The sequence below is a fragment of the Lactuca virosa genome, chromosome 8, assembly GCF_052849685.1.
Source record: "Lactuca virosa cultivar CGN04683 chromosome 8, Lactuca_virosa_CGN04683_v6, whole genome shotgun sequence".
In the NCBI taxonomy this organism is placed as follows: domain Eukaryota; kingdom Viridiplantae; phylum Streptophyta; class Magnoliopsida; order Asterales; family Asteraceae; genus Lactuca; species Lactuca virosa.
In genome coordinates this window covers 6,663,048-6,679,044 of record NC_136433.1, presented here as the reverse complement: position 1 = coordinate 6,679,044, position 15,997 = coordinate 6,663,048, and the positions used below count along the sequence as shown (strand labels likewise).

The window sequence follows — 15,997 nt, the reverse complement described above, 5'->3', positions numbered from 1 at the left end:
AGCAGCGCATCACACATACACATGGTTTCCGCAATGAGTTTTATGGGATTGTACTTTGATTTATATTACTGTTCGATGTTTTGATTTTGAGACATGTTCATGATGGTTTATGGATTGATACGATAATGACAATGTTTTCAGTAAACAATTTTATAAATTACTTAATTACAAATGAAATTTTTGGACTCGAAATTTGGGATGTTACACTTGATAATAACTCGATGTGCAAGATCACTAAACAAAGCGGGAAGGCTCAGCTACTTCGCGAGGGTAATCATATGGGATGAAGCAGCAATGGCTAAGAGGCAGGTGGTAGAAGCAGTTGATCGGACAATGCAAGACATCACAGATGAGAAGATCCCTTTCGGTGGAAAGATAATGGTTATGGGAGGTGACTTTAGACAAGTGTTGTCGGTCGTGATACGTGGCACTCGAGCACAAATTGTGGACTCTAGCTTACAAATGTCGCCTCTATGGGCTTCAGTTAAAAGGCTTCGATTAAATATCAACATGAGAGCGGTAAATGACCCATGGTTTTCTGATTCTTTATTACAAGTCGGTGATGGAAAGGAGGAAACATTGGACGAGTCCTTTATTCGTATACCTGATAACATGTCAATTACATACACTGATAAACCTAATTCAGTGGACGCTCTGATTGATGCAATATTTCCTTCTTTGCAATCCAACGGCGCCGATTCAAAATTTATCATTTCGAGGGCGATATTGTCAACTAAAAATGAAAGTGTTGATGAAAACTGGGTGCCCAATAATTCTTTTGCGAAATATTGATCCTTCAAATGGGTTATGTAATGGCACTAGATTGATATGTCGAGCTTTCCAACAAAATGTCATTGATGCAGAGATAGTTGTTGGCCAACATGCTGGAAAACGAGTGTTTTTACCAAGAATTCTTCTATGTCTATCAGACGATGAGATGTTCCCATTCAAACTAAAGAGAAAGCAGTTTCCAATTCAGCTTAGTTTCAATACCAAGGTATTAGTAAAGCCGGAAAAAAACGTTTGATAATGATGGAATCTACACATCAAACGTTGTGTACAAAGAAGTTTTATGTGATTAACAAGGTACAATCAACAACTTATTATTTTACAATTTCTTCAAATATATATCTTAGATGCTCATTTGATGTTTAACGCAGAGCTAGCAGATGAAGCAACATGATTGCAGATTGGTGTAGTTTATATATTGGACATGTTATAAATGTACAAAACTACATGATTGCAGATTGTTGTTATTTATATATTGTAAAATCAAGTATGAACTATTAGATGAAATTCCAAATGTAGACTCAACTTCTATCGTATTGTATGACTATGCACCTAGCAAGAAACTATCCGTTGAAATGAACTATTCGACACAAAATAGTCTACCAAATGGCCTCAATGAATCACGTCTAAAGGAAACTAATCATCACATTAAAACTATCTTCCGAAAGAAACTCTTTGCCGCCCGACGCTTAGCGCGGATATATATATATATATATATATATATATATATATATATATATATATATATATATATATATATATATTGTTGTGATAACACGTAATCTGTGGAAGATGTCAGACCGCAAAACAAGGATACGAGTTTCCTACCTCCAAACCTTGGCCCTTCTTTCTCCCGCTCAAACATTGCTCCTATAATCCAACATCACCAAACGGATGTTGAGTGGGCTCCTCTCCATACTTATCATGCATTGCCTTCTGATACGCTCCTATATTTTACCAAAACAATAAGATTGGTATTATAATGAAGGCTGAGGAAAAAATAAACCAAACTGACGATCTAAAATGGAGAAAGATAACTTACGTATGCCCTTGTTGTAATGAACTTTAGATGTTAGCTCACACTCGACTTCTCTCTAAACACCAACATTGACTTTGATGACATAATCTAAAATAGGGAAAAACATGAGATGACCGTGGCATTTCAAATAAAACAAAAGGTCATCGATGATCTCTTTTCGTACATCCAGTTTATATTCAATGACATGGTAAATTAATAACTATTCATCAAACATCAGTATTTAATTTAACAAAATAACTAATTCCAAACCTTTACATAACAAACCTTAAACATAGCATTTTAATAATTCCACTATTATTTGTTTTAATCATTTTGTAACATCCCAAAAATACTGGTAAAAAAATTATTTTCAAAACACCCAAAATGATACAACCAATTATTCTATAACCAAACATAGTAAAAATATCCTCAACATTAGAGTAAGTCAAATAACAGTGCAAAATACAATCAAGGGGATGTTGTGCGATCACGTCGTGCCCTTCCCTTTGGAACCAAAAGTACCTGAAACATTTAAACCAAAAATCGTAAGCACAAAACTTAGTGAGTTCCCCAAAATACCACATACCATAAATAACATCAGGCCCCACCCAACATACAAACGGGCCCCACCCAACACACAATGCAAGAGTGACAAAGGCAACTAGCATCCTACATAGTACAGTGAGAAGATTCATATCTCAACGTAATCAACATAAATCATCTCACACAACCAATAAGTGGGTACTACACACCACCTATCGAATTACACAAGGCAAACCCTTAGTCTACCTTCTAAAACTAGCATCTACTAAAAGTCAACCCTGGTCAAAAGTCATCTGTCAAAGTCGACGACAGTTGACCTCCACGTCGTGGCTATCCCTTGGGCACGTCGTGGGAACTTTTTGACAAAACAATCACGGTTTCCAATTTCGCCACGTCGTGATACCCAACTCGCCACGTCGTGGGAACGAGCTGAAACAACTTATTTGCTTAAGCTCTTAATCAGTTAAGTCCTTAGCCCATACCTTCCAGAAGGTTTCTAGGGGCTTAAAGGGCTCATAATAATCCCAACTTTATGGACATGCATGCCCCATGCATGTCCTTCCCCAATCTAGGTCAAATTATGAGAAAATGGACCTAAAGTTCAAACATGATTACCAAAACTACAACAAATCCTAGATCTAGAAGATATGATGTCTAAGGGACTATGGAGAGCCATAAAGTTGCAAACTTTATCTCTTCCAACCATCCAAACTCCACTTATGAGTCAAATCATGACACTAAACATATATCTAAGAAGAGGACCACAAAAAGGTGAAAGCTTGAGGACTTACAATGAGTCCATAAGATGCACACAAGGTTGGAGATGAGTTCTTTATTGGATCTATGCACCAAACTCTTTTCTTTTTCCTACAAGAACATCACAATATGCAAAATGAGCTTCAAAAGCTTCAAGGAGGTTATGGTTTGCTCAAGGGTACGTCGTGACAACTAAATAACGGCCCATGCCACGTCGTGACACCCAACTCGTCACGTCGTGGCCACCCAAAAACTCCAAAATTACATTAAAATTGTATACCTTCGGATGTTTCACATTTCTTTTGTAGTTTAGATAATGGTAAATCAATTGATTAAATTATGTTTATTATCTATCATTAACTTAAATTTATTTAATAATCCCTTTTAGCAAACATTGTCAATCTATTTAAATTTAACTAATTTATTATAATTTTGTTGGGCTAAAATTTTGAAATTTTATTAGAATAAAAAATTAAATTTTAGCTTTGAATTAAACTATTATGGATTCTAAAAATTAATAAGGTAATCCATAAGAGTTGAACATTTATAAAAATTATATAATCTAGAAACTTTATATTTCCATTATGAATTTTGAAAACTAAAATTTTATTAATTTAGAAAAGTCAATAAACTATGACACTTCATTTTCATGGATAATAAGTTGATGATATAAAAAAGTAAACTGATTGATATGAAATAGGTAGCAAAAAAGGTTCGAAAAATGAAAAATGATTTTGGTTTGTGGGTAACCTGAGTTGTATTACTCATTGATTTTCCAAAGATTCACAAATTCATGGAAAGCCTGTGGGTAATGCTTTTGGGATTACTTTTCAGCCGTTGCCTTTGGGATTATTTCGAACCAAATACCTTCTTCTTTTTTTCATTTTTTTTCTTCATTTTTTGGGCATTCAACATTTTTTTTCCATTCCATCTTTCACATAACTTAATAAATCAATACATTGGTTTGTTTCGTCAACTTATTTTACACATACATACATACACTTAATAAATCACAGGGACCATTTTCGTAATTCATTTTCTATGTAGGGATAAACGCTCACTTTTTAAAATTTGTTATTTGGAAGGGGCATTTATATAATTTTTTAACATATACACAATTCCTATAAATAAAATTATGCACAAGGACCTATTATGTAAATTACAAGGACCGTTTTTGTAATTTGTTTTGTACGTGGAGACCAAACATGTGAAACCTACAAACTGCAAAGATACGAAAGGTAAGAGATGAAAATATCGGTGTTCAAAATTAAGTGGGTAAAAGTGATATTTTACAAAGTAGGTGATAGAAAATGGCATTCGACAAAGTAAGTGGTAGAAAGTGCGAACGTACGGAAGTTTAGGGATCAAATATGCCAAAATAAGAAAGTTTCGTAGAAGTTTAAAATAAAAAACTTCATGGCTAAAATTTTAGATTATTTATGGCCAAAGTCTAACTAACAAAATTTTAAGGTAAATTTATAAAACTCTAAAACTATGTATTGTATTGTAGAGCAATGTCTCAAATGCCCTATTTTTTTTTCCCAAATCGATGTAGCCATATTGACTTGTAGTCAAATCCTGGAATGTTTAATGGGCTCAAAACCTTAAGAAACAATTGGTGTTGAGAACAAGCACACATCACATGTGTGGTAGCCCAACAAGAAAGATAAGATTTGAGAAACTTGGTTGGTATGATGCCCTATTTTTTTTCCCAAATCGATGTAGCCATATTGACTTGTAGTCAATTCCTGGAATGTTTAATGGGCTCAAAACCTTAAGAAAGAATTGATGTTGAGATCAAGCACACATGTGTTGTGGTAGCCCAACAAGAAAAATAAGATTTGAAGAACTTGGTTGGTATGAGACTTCACCACATGGTCTGCCAAGCCATACCAAGTGATTACATAGATTGTAACAAAATAAAAACCACAGTAATGAAGAATATAATTTAGCCTAAGATTAATTTTTAATACTGGTTTGTTTGGATTGGATACTTCTTTATTGGGTTAACCGGAAATTAACAAAAGGTTCAAAGAAGTTAAAGACATAAATCCATGGGGTTGCAACGTCGTCGTTTCCGATGTTTGTTGTGATGTTATTTCTTGTCATCGCCGTGTCCATGCCGTCCATTCTACAATCTTTGACTTCAGAAGTCAATGGCCGTGCTCATTCCGTCGACCGCCTGAGCCTCTCATATATTCCAACGTCAAGTCGTCAGCACCCATTCACGTTGCCTTCGATAACAAGAAATGGGTTCTCTCCGGGTGTCTGTGTCTTCCCTCGTCGTCATCGCCGCCGTCTTTCTTCTCTTCGTTCTCACCTCCGCCGAAATCCGGTTCACCGAGATTCGATCCGATTCAAACATCAACATTCCGATAGACGAATTCGGATTCACTCACTTCGGTCGTCTCCACCTCAACTTGTCTCAAATTTCATTCACTCCTCCAGAACCCGATCTTTCCAGAATTGGATTCTTCTTGTGTACTCGTGACTCATGGATCCATGTCGTCGAACAACTCCAATCGGAGAAAATCCGTTGCCCTCTCGATTCCCCCGCCGTCAAACCCGTCTTTACCTTCAACCACCTCAAACCCACCACCACAACGCCTTCCTACGATGCCGTTTTCAACGTCACCGATACCAATCAATTCACACTCGTTTTTGCCAATTGCGCCGGCGGCATCAAAGTTTCCGTCAACGTCCTCTCCGTCATGTACAATCTAAGCCCCCAAAACAACCGCCGCGATTACTTATCCGCCGGTAAATCAAATCTCCCTTCAATCTATTTCTTGTTTTTCTTGATTTATGCGTCTCTTTCCGGTATATGGATCTACACGCTGCACCACAGGAAGTCATCAGCTTATCGAATCCATTACTTTATGTTAGCCGTGTTGCTTTTAAAAGCCCTAAATCTCTTATGCGAAACCGAGGATAAATCCTACATTAAAAGATCAGGCACACCTCATGGTTGGGATGTTCTGTTCTACATCTTTAGTTTCTTAAAGGGTATCACACTCTTCACTCTGATTGTTCTCATCGGCACTGGTTGGTCTTTCTTGAAACCTTACCTACAAGACAAAGAAAAGAATGTGTTGATGATCGTCATCCCCTTGCAAGTCGTCTCCAATTTGGCTCAAGTGGTGATTGATGAAACGGGTCCATTCGGACAGGATTTATCTACATGGAGACAAATCTTCTTGTTAGTAGACATAATCTGTTGTTGTGCTGTTTTATTCCCGATTATTTGGTCGATCAAGAATCTGCGAGAGGCTGCTATGACTGATGGAAAGGCGGCTGTGAATTTGATGAAATTAACATTGTTTAGGCAGTACTATGTTGTTGTCATATGCTACGTTTACTTCACAAGGGTGGCGGTTTATTTTTTGGAGATGATTACTTCGTATCAGTATGCTTGGACAAGTGTTTTCTTAGCTGAATTGGCTACACTTGCTTTCTATGTGTTTACTGGATACAACTTTAGACCCAAGACGCACAATCCTTACTTTGCCATTGATGATGAAGAGGAAGAAGCTGCTGTTGAGGCTTTGAAGCTTGAAGATGAGTTTGAGTTATGAGGTTGGTTGTAACTTGTAAAGGCTTGAAGATGGTAGTCAACAGGTCTAAAACTATAAAAGTAGGAAATTTGAGATGCTGTTCTTGTAGCAATTACTTGTAAGAATCGTCAATATATAGTGATTATGTGCAACAAAAGTTTCATAAAGAATTTGGTTTGAGTTTATCTTATAACTAGCGATGGTGGGGCAAATCTCTTGCTTTTGTGAATGATGACAGTTTTGCTACTTGATTGGTGAAATGAGGTTTGAATATATTGCTTAATTACACAGTGTATTATTAAAGAAACCTTGGTCTTGAAGTAAGTACTAGTAGCTAGCGTAGATCGTGGTTTCAAAACTGTTGTCGCATTCGTAATGTATATTCTCAAGTTGCATTAAAGGTTTAGATTACAAGTTTAATATATAGGCTCTAAGAGATAAAGATAAACACACAAAAAGTGATGGAGATAGCACAAAAGAAAATCCTAATCCTACATAAACACTTTACACCCTCCTGAAACTCAAGATGGAATGTGAAAAGCACAAAGAAGTGATGGAGATGGCACGAAAGAAAATCCTAATCCTTACACAAACACTTACACCCTCGTCAAACTCAAGATGGAATGTGATAAGCAAATTTGAGTAGGGAGAAAAAGAGAGTACCATGGATAAACTAGCTAAAAGTGGAAAACATCCGTCGAATTTTACAACTTCTCAAGAAGTTTTCAAATTTTGTGATTTTTGGATAACGGAGAGATATTGGTTATTTTAGTTTCATCAAGGCACCTAGTATAACCGGGATTAACTCAAGAAAAGTTGAGTTTCATTTTAGCTATGATACGAGCTTGGAGGTGCAGAGTGCACACATAGACAAGTTAACATGATCTCGGGAACACAGGTTCAGGGCAACGACTATGATGGGTTCCAATGGGCAACGGGCGCGGTCAAGGTGGGTCAGCACCCTATCTCGAAATAATATCTATATGCAATGGATATATTTGTTTGTTATTTTCCCGCCAAAATGTCAAGCTTTTGTTGGTAACAATAGGTGCGACTTTCCGTTATCAAACATAGACAAGCTATGATACTTTCCCGTCGAATAACCGAATTTAACTACCATCTTTGTATATATGCATGAATTCGGTTTGACAATCAAACACTTTTTAGCTATTACATTTTCTGCAAGATTTTTCTCAAAGATCATCAAACAAAAAGCAGGATATTATGTGATTTTACTCTTTGGATTTTGGCTTGAATCGATATTACATTTTCTTGGATTATTTCAAATCAGATTTTCTGGTCGTTATTTTCTATAATATTGTAATAAAAAAAAGATTGTGTGCAATATAATGAATTATTGAAAAATTTACCAATTGCAGAGGGTTAAAAAGGTAATAGAAAAAATATAAAGAATAATTAGATTAAGTCATAATTACATAAATGCATGATTGTCAAAATCGCGATCATGATCGTAAGATACTAGGTATGAAAGACGATCCGGATCGTAAACGGATCGTATTTGAGATAGGATCGCAGGTAGACTCGTAAGATCTTAGGATCGAGATCCGATCCTACCTTCCCTTAATTTTTTTATTTTTTTGCAAATGATTTTTATTTTTTACCATTTTATGTCTTTTATCTTTTACCAATTTACCATTTATCATTTTTTGTTAGTGACTTATGACTGATATTTTTAAGTTTTTATAACTTTTAAACAAAAAATTAAATGTTTGAAATACTTTTCATGATTAAAAATTAAAATTATATTTTATTTTGTAGGATTTTAGAATCCCGATCCCGATCTTGCAAATGCAATAACGATCCTACAATCCAACAATGCATAAATAGACAAAAAGTAAGAATCTAATAAAATAAAGAGACCTTGTAATTTTGTCATAAATCAATTTAAAGGCGACACAAGACACCAATTTCTAGAACGCCCGGGAATTTCCTATCCTCCAGGTCATTCACGAATTCGCCATAACCTTCTGCGTGTGTATATATAAACACCTTCAACCTCATGCTTCGATTATCAAACCACGGATAAAGAATCATCATCATTCATCAATATTACCAATAACTAATGGCTTGCACAACAAGCGGGATCTCTTCTTCCCCTCTACTCTCAAACAACATCTCCAAGCCTTCAACCAAATCGGTCAGACCTCCTTGCTGTGCCTTCTTTCCGCCTTCACGAACCCGCAGCAGACTCCCCGTCGTCAGAGCTCAGGCAGAAAAAGATACCTCCGTCGATGTTCAAGTCAGTAGCAACCAAGGCAAAGCTTCTGCTAATGGTTCCGTAGAACGCCGCCCCTCATCCACCACCATATCCCCTTTTGGTAAGTCAATAGTCAAAACGCAATCATCCAAATCTAAACATTTCTGTTTTTTCCAAACGTAAATTAAAAAACGATCTTATTATGGTGTTGCAGGGTTGTTGGATCCATTATCTCCGATGAGAACAATGCGGCAAATGCTGGACACGATGGACAGGATATTTGAAGACTCGATGGCGTTCCCAACGAGGACTGGTACGGCTTGGAACATTCGTTCTCCATGGGACATACAGGATGCTGAGAATGAAATCAAGATGAGATTTGACGTTCCGGGACTCTCCAAGGAAGATCTGAAGGTGTATGTTGAGGATGACATGCTTGTTATCAAGGGAGAACATAAGCAGGATGATCAGAATGAAGGAGGCGACAAGAGTTCCTGGACTAGACAGAATTACAGCTCCTATCAAACTCGCATTGATCTGCCGGATAACTGTGAGAAAGAGAAGATCAAAGCTGATTTGAAAAATGGTGTTCTCTTGATCTCCATTCCGAAGAAGACAGTTGAGCGAAAGGTGATTGATGTGGAAATCCAGTGAATGTAGTATATCAGTATATCATGCAGTTCAATTCACAGTGTGTGTATGTATATATGGAACCTTACTTTTTCTAGTTTTTGGCTATAAATAAGAGGCTATAGGCTATAGTTGGTGACATTTTACATTATTTTACCTGTCTTTAATCTTTCTTTAATTTCTAGCTAATTGCTCTCGTTTAATTTAATTTATTCCGCTGTAAATCTCATCAAATTTTATAAGTTGATTTTAAGTCAAATGTCATACTAGCCCATCGAGTATGTTTTAAAAGGTCATCTAATTTTTTTTTCCTTTTTTTGTGCATTAAGGAAAAAATATATGTCTTGACCATTGTTTGCTCATCAACTGTGTCTCCATTAAAATATCCTCACCATATCTACCCTTCTTATCAGCTCAACTAGTTATTTTCATTTTCAGATCAATCGAACCAAAAAACTTGATGATTGATTACTGATTTGTATGTATATGACTATGTACATTGAAAAACAAGAACAAATCGAAGAAGACGAAGGGGAAAAGAGAAAGCGAAACTATCTATGAGCTTGCCTTGATGATTAGAGTCTTTCACAGAAGCTTATTTTGAAAGGATGCGAGCCTTTGTCACGAAGAAGATGCTTCGTGAAAACAATCCCCAAGGTTGGTCTTCACCCTTTTCCGCTTTCACTTTGGAGAAATATTAGCGAAAAGATTTACAGTCGGAGTGGTTTAGGTTGCAAGAATCTCATATGTTTAAATAAGAAGATACTAAATCACAATTGTGTTGAATGTTTTAATCTTGCCAATGGAAACGAGAACAAAGATTTGTAAAATCAAGAGGTAAAATCGATTTCTTGATTGACGATGTTTTAGCATTATGAAGCGGTGTAATTAGAATCAGATTTGATATCAGCGATGGATCTGGTACTTTTGCCACTAGAATGGCAGAGAAAAACATCACAGTTGTCACTGCAACTCTCAACATCGATGCCCCTTTCAACGAATTCATAGTTGCAAGAGGGGTTTTTCTTTTGTATATAAGTTTAGATCACATATTCCTATTTTATGAAAATGTTTTTTACTTGATTCATGTCGGAAATGGTTTAGACATTGGTGAACGATCTCAAAAGCTTGAATTCTTGATGTTTGACATTGATCAAATCATTAGGGGTGGTGGGTTGTTTGGTTGAGTAAATTTTTTCGTTCTAATGATGAAAAGAGAAGAATTTAATCCGATTGATTGAAAGATTTGGGTATAAGAAACCGAAATGATGCTACGATGAGATTAAAACTGTTATAGTGGGTTAAGCGACTTTTTTAACAAAAAAAAGTTGGGTGATCTTTTAAAACAAAATAAAATTTCATTCATATCCTGTAACTCCAAATGGAATCTTATGAACAAAGTCGTCACACAATGGAATGAAATTTACACAAACCTTGAGAAGTAATGGGCTAGCGGAGAAAGTGAAACGAATTTGTTGAAAAAAGCACACGCTACGTTCCAAGATGATATGCAAAAGTCTTTTAAGCTTATTCATGTGAAGAAGCGTTAGGTGGAGAGAACTTGCAACACATGAAGAAATTACAAATCCGTCAAAAAGAAGTCGGACATCTTCATATTCGAGCTCGCAACAAGTCTCATCGGATGGTCACGTAGGCATTAATCTTAACGATGATGACGACGACATTGAAGAAATACGCCCGACTCCTCCTAAAATGGGAAGGGACAAAACAAAAGCTCGAGCAACAGGAAAAGGGAAAGCGACTTCTTCAAATTCTTCAGTCGGATGCGAGCGGTCAGCCAGATTGAAAGAAATGATAACACAAATGACCCAATTGAATTCAACTTTGGAGAGGCATATGGCTGAAACCGTCCGACTCATGGAGTATACGTTGTTAATGCAATACGTGAAGCATCTCGACCCCGAAGACCAAAAAGCGGCAAGAATTATGAATGCATCGATTTGGGAAAAATATAATCTGAAACGCAACTGAAAATTCGATGCTTTGTTTTTTTTTCTAGGTTTTTAAATTTTAACGTCATGTTTTATTTTTAATTTTTAGGTTTTCAATGTAATTTTAATTTTCATGTTTTTTTTTTTAATTTTTAGGATTTTTAAATTGTAATTTTTAAGTTTATGTTATTTTAATTTTAGTATGGTTTTAAAAAAAAATTAATCTTTTTCTAAAATGAAATTAAAAAAAACTCATAGGTACGACACCACACTTCGTAGGTAAAAAATGTGAAAATTGTAAAAGTCTACGTGGCGCCGATGTGGCATCTTTTTACCATTGGTAAAAAGAGCATGACACCCTTTAGCCTAAAGTCGTTGAGTGGGAATTTGGATAATCTTAGTATTTTTAATTTTAATAAGATGATACAAGTTAACGTGTGCACACATGAGGCTAATCTTAGAGTGATCGGAGTGGGCAACGGGGAGGGACGTTATGCCAATGTGGCATCCAAATAACGGCGTCATAACGGGAGGAACACCCCCTAGCCATTATTTGGTGTTATGTTAGCGGATGTTATCGTGAACATGGGAGGAAACGCCGAATTTGCATCGATTTTTTCTTCAAACGGTCACAATTTCGACCATTTAAAAACGGTCACCGACGAATAAAAAAAAATTAAGTTTTATATATACTATAAATACACATAATTTATATCAATTTTACCTACAAAATACATCAATTTCTCTCAATTACATATTTCTTTCAATAACTCACAACCAAAATATGGATTGTTTTGATCCAGCCCATCCGTACTACGATGATAACAATGAAGACGATATGTTCGTGAGTATGATGTACCGGTATTATACATACATGCTACTACAGCCAGATCCACTACTCACGCAACGTGCGGTGTTAATAGAGATCGTGAGGAAGGGCATAGACGACTAGTTAACGATTACTTTGCGGATAATTGTATCTATGAGCCAAGCGATTTCAAAAGAAGGTTTCGTTTGCGAAAAAATGTGTTTGAACGGATAGCCAACGCTATGGAAACAATGTATCGTTTGTTTCAGCTTTTCTAATTTATAAATATCACTTTTAGATAAAATAAATACAATTTTTACATGTAAATATATATTTAGGTATGAATTTTTCCAATTGAGATATGATGCTAGAGGTAAACGATGATTCACAGGGTTGCAGAAATGTGTTACTGCAATTAAACTTATGGTAATGGGGGAGTCGCCCAATTCTGTTGACGATTATATGAGAATGTCTGAGAGGACCGCACGAGAAAGTTTGTATTTATATGCTAGAGGTGTTGTCGAAACCTTCGATGACCAATACTTGCGCAAACCTTCGTTACATGATATGCAACAATTATATGCGGCGCATGAAGAAAGACATGGTTTTCCGGGTATGCTTGGGAGCATTGATTGCACACACTGGAACTGGAGAAATTGACTCGTGGTGTGGAAAGGCCAGTATTCGAGCGGTCATCATGGAGCGCCTTCGTTGGTATTAGAGGCTATTGTTTCACAAGATTCTCAGATTTGGCATGCTTATTTCGAGTTTGCGGGTTCCAACAATGACGTCAACGTTCTCGATCAATCACCAATATTTGACGATCTTTTGTCAGGAAAAGCATCGGATGCTCCTTTAACAGTGAATGAAAATGAATATAAGTTTGTGTATTACTTTACAGATGGAATATATCTACCATATTCGACGTTTGTGAAGGCGTTTCGACACCCAATAGACTCATGAGACAAATATTTCAAGAGACGACAAGAAGGAGCACGTAAGGACGTTGAACGTGCTTTTGGGGTTTCGAAATCAAAATGACACATAGTTGAACATGCGGCGAGACCTTATGAGTTAGATACTCTACGAGATATCATGTATGCATGTATCATAATGCATAGCATGGTTGTCGAAGATAAAGGACGCAATATTGCAGCGTATTCGCCTCGGAACCTAGACACGTGCAATTTTAACCAGGGACATCGAAATATTTACATAGAGTGATTGATATTCAAGACCAACGAAAACACAAGCAACTCCGTGAAGACTTGGCGGATTACATTTATGTTGGTCACGAAGATGAATAGTTTAGGTCAAAAAATGTAGGTTTTATCATCATTTTTTTTTTGTTTTTTAGGTTTTCAAATGTTTTTGTCTTTTGTTGTAATTTTTTTTAATGTTGTTTTTAATTTAAGATTTATTAAAATTTTATTTTTACTTTTGAAATGTTGTTTTTAATTTATGATTTAATTTATATGATAAATATAATTATTATTATATAAATAAGAAAAATTCAAAATACAGAAAAGAAAAACATCAAAAAAAATTAAAAAATAAAATAGAAAATAAATGGTGTTATCACATGTTATTAGACTAGACAGAGCCGGTGCGGGAAGGAGGGGCGGGGCCTTTCCCGCTCCGATGAACACCGCATCGGGGGTGTGGGAAGCGATGCGTGGGGAGGAGGAGGGGGTGGGTTTGCCGCGTTCTCACTCCTACTCCGATCGGTGTTTAATTTTTTTTTCCAACGGTTATATATATATATATATATATATATATATATATATTTTTTTTTTTTCTATTCCCCCAATATAAATACCATGACACCCAACATTTTTTTAACCCATACCTTCTTACTCTCTCCAAAAAATATTAATCAAAATGTCATCATCTTCATCATCCGATTCGACGGCTCAAGAGGAGGCCAAGCTTATCGGTTCCGTCATGGCAAAAACGGTTGCATACTTTCAAAACCGACTAGGCGAAACATCACGTGCACGATCTAAACCAAGAAACCCGCCGTTGCGTAGAAATCGCGAAGCCGGACACGATCGTCTTATAGAAGACTACTTTGCAGATGACGCCATTTATGCTGTAAAGTTTCGACGTCGGTTCCGGATGAGGAATGAACTATTCTTACGTATTGTTGGCGATTTGGAAGGCCATTTTCCATATTTCCAATGGAAAATGGATGCGAGACGGATAAAAGGTTTCTCTCCAATTCAAAAATACAAGGCTGCAATTCGTCGGTTAGCATACAGAATGAGCGCAGACAAATGGGACGAGTATTTGAGGATGTCAGAGCGTACCGTGCAGGAGTGTGTGTACAAGTTCTGTAAAGCGATCTGTTTGGTTTATGGGCAATGATATTTGCGTAAACCAACTATGAACGATATCCACCAATTGTAGACGGTGCATGAAGGCAAACATGGACTCCCTCGAATGCTAGGTAGTATCGATTGCATGCATTGGAGTTGGTCATTATGCCCCAACGCATGGCGTGGTCAGTACATGAGAGGCAACTACAAAGAGCCAATGATAATTCTAGAGGCTATCGCATCACATGATCTTTGGATATGACATGCATTTTTTGGTCCAGCTGATGCAAACAATGACATCACTGTGCTAGACCAGTCGCCGGTATTCAACGATATATACCTTGGAAAGTCGCACGATGTACATTTTCAAGCAAATGGGTTAGCATATAAGCGTGGGTACTATCTTACTGACGGTATATATCCTCCATTGTCTGTTTTTGTGAAATCGTTTACATTTCCTAACGACCCGAAAAGGAAAAAGTTTAAAGAGGCGCAAGAGTCAGCTAGGAAGATTGTGTAGCAAACATTTGGTGTACTTAAGAGACGTTGGCAAGTACTAGCAGTCGAGGCAAGGTCATATGAAGTGAGAAGGTTAAAGCACGTAATGTATGCATGTATCATATTGCATAATATGATTCTTGAAGACGAAGGAAGAACGATATGTCAGTACAACGAAAATGAAGTTTTGCCAAATGTCGAAGGAGTAACCATTGGTACACAAGAGTATAAGGCAAATAGAAGAGAAGTACACAATCACGACATTCATCACCCCCTTCGTGCTGATTTGGTGGACCACGTTTATAGGGCTCATATTCAGGCGCCGATAGAGTATTATCACGATGATTTGTTTGACGAATCAGACGAGGATTCTGATATGTTCGTCGAGAGCGAAGATTACGATAACGAGAGTGACGTTTAGGAGAATGATGATTTGACAACCCGTAACTTCTATCAAGGATAAACTCGACTTCGTCACATTTTATCAATGTTAAGGGTCCGTTTAAGTGTTCTAAGCTTGCATTTGACCAAGGTTGAGTTTAGGAATGAGTCAGCACGTCCCATAGTGAGAAAACCGGGCCATACACCCTCTTGGAAGGTGTGTACGGCCGCACAAATGAGTGTACGGTCGCACACATGAGTGTACGGCCGCACACCCATCCTCTAGCCGCACACTCATCCCTATTTATATAGGGTGACCCCTTCACTCATTCCTTTCATTTGGCTGCACTCTACTTTCTCTCTCTAAAAACTTCATCCAAGAACACTCTAAAGGCCTCAAGAACGTGAATTTATCCATCATTCAGCTTGTTATAGTGGTAAGACACCTTGATCTAAGCTTAAAACTCATCATGTTCTTCGTGTTCTTCGTCACTTGAAGGTGTACGGCCGCACACCTTCATAAGGTGGCCAT

At 36.8% G+C, this 15,997-nt stretch overlaps 3 protein-coding genes and 2 pseudogenes across 3 annotated transcripts; all 5 read left to right on the top strand.

The window, feature by feature from the left end:
* The first annotated feature begins 294 nt into the window (after nt 1-294).
* Nucleotides 295-792, top strand: LOC145130054 (uncharacterized). Its single transcript, XM_079064903.1, has one exon. It carries the CDS (start codon nt 295-297, stop codon nt 790-792), a length of 498 nt encoding a protein of 165 aa, XP_078921029.1.
* A 4,415-nt stretch (nt 793-5,207) lies between these two features.
* Nucleotides 5,208-6,845, top strand: LOC145132299 (protein CANDIDATE G-PROTEIN COUPLED RECEPTOR 7 pseudogene; annotated as a pseudogene).
* A 1,739-nt stretch (nt 6,846-8,584) lies between these two features.
* On the top strand, nt 8,585-9,649 carry HSP21 (heat shock protein 21). The gene is made up of 2 exons (XM_079067391.1): nt 8,585-8,999; nt 9,093-9,649. Exons 1-2 carry the CDS (start codon nt 8,744-8,746, stop codon nt 9,530-9,532), a joined length of 696 nt encoding a protein of 231 aa, XP_078923517.1. The 5' UTR covers nt 8,585-8,743; the 3' UTR covers nt 9,533-9,649.
* A 435-nt stretch (nt 9,650-10,084) lies between these two features.
* On the top strand, nt 10,085-10,777 carry LOC145133602 (putative methyltransferase At1g29790; annotated as a pseudogene).
* A 3,372-nt stretch (nt 10,778-14,149) lies between these two features.
* LOC145130053 (uncharacterized) lies at nt 14,150-15,106 on the top strand. The gene is made up of 2 exons (XM_079064902.1): nt 14,150-14,603; nt 14,868-15,106. The coding sequence occupies exons 1-2, from the start codon at nt 14,150-14,152 to the stop codon at nt 15,104-15,106; spliced, it is 693 nt and encodes a 230-aa protein (XP_078921028.1).
* The last annotated feature ends 891 nt before the right edge of the window (nt 15,107-15,997 follow it).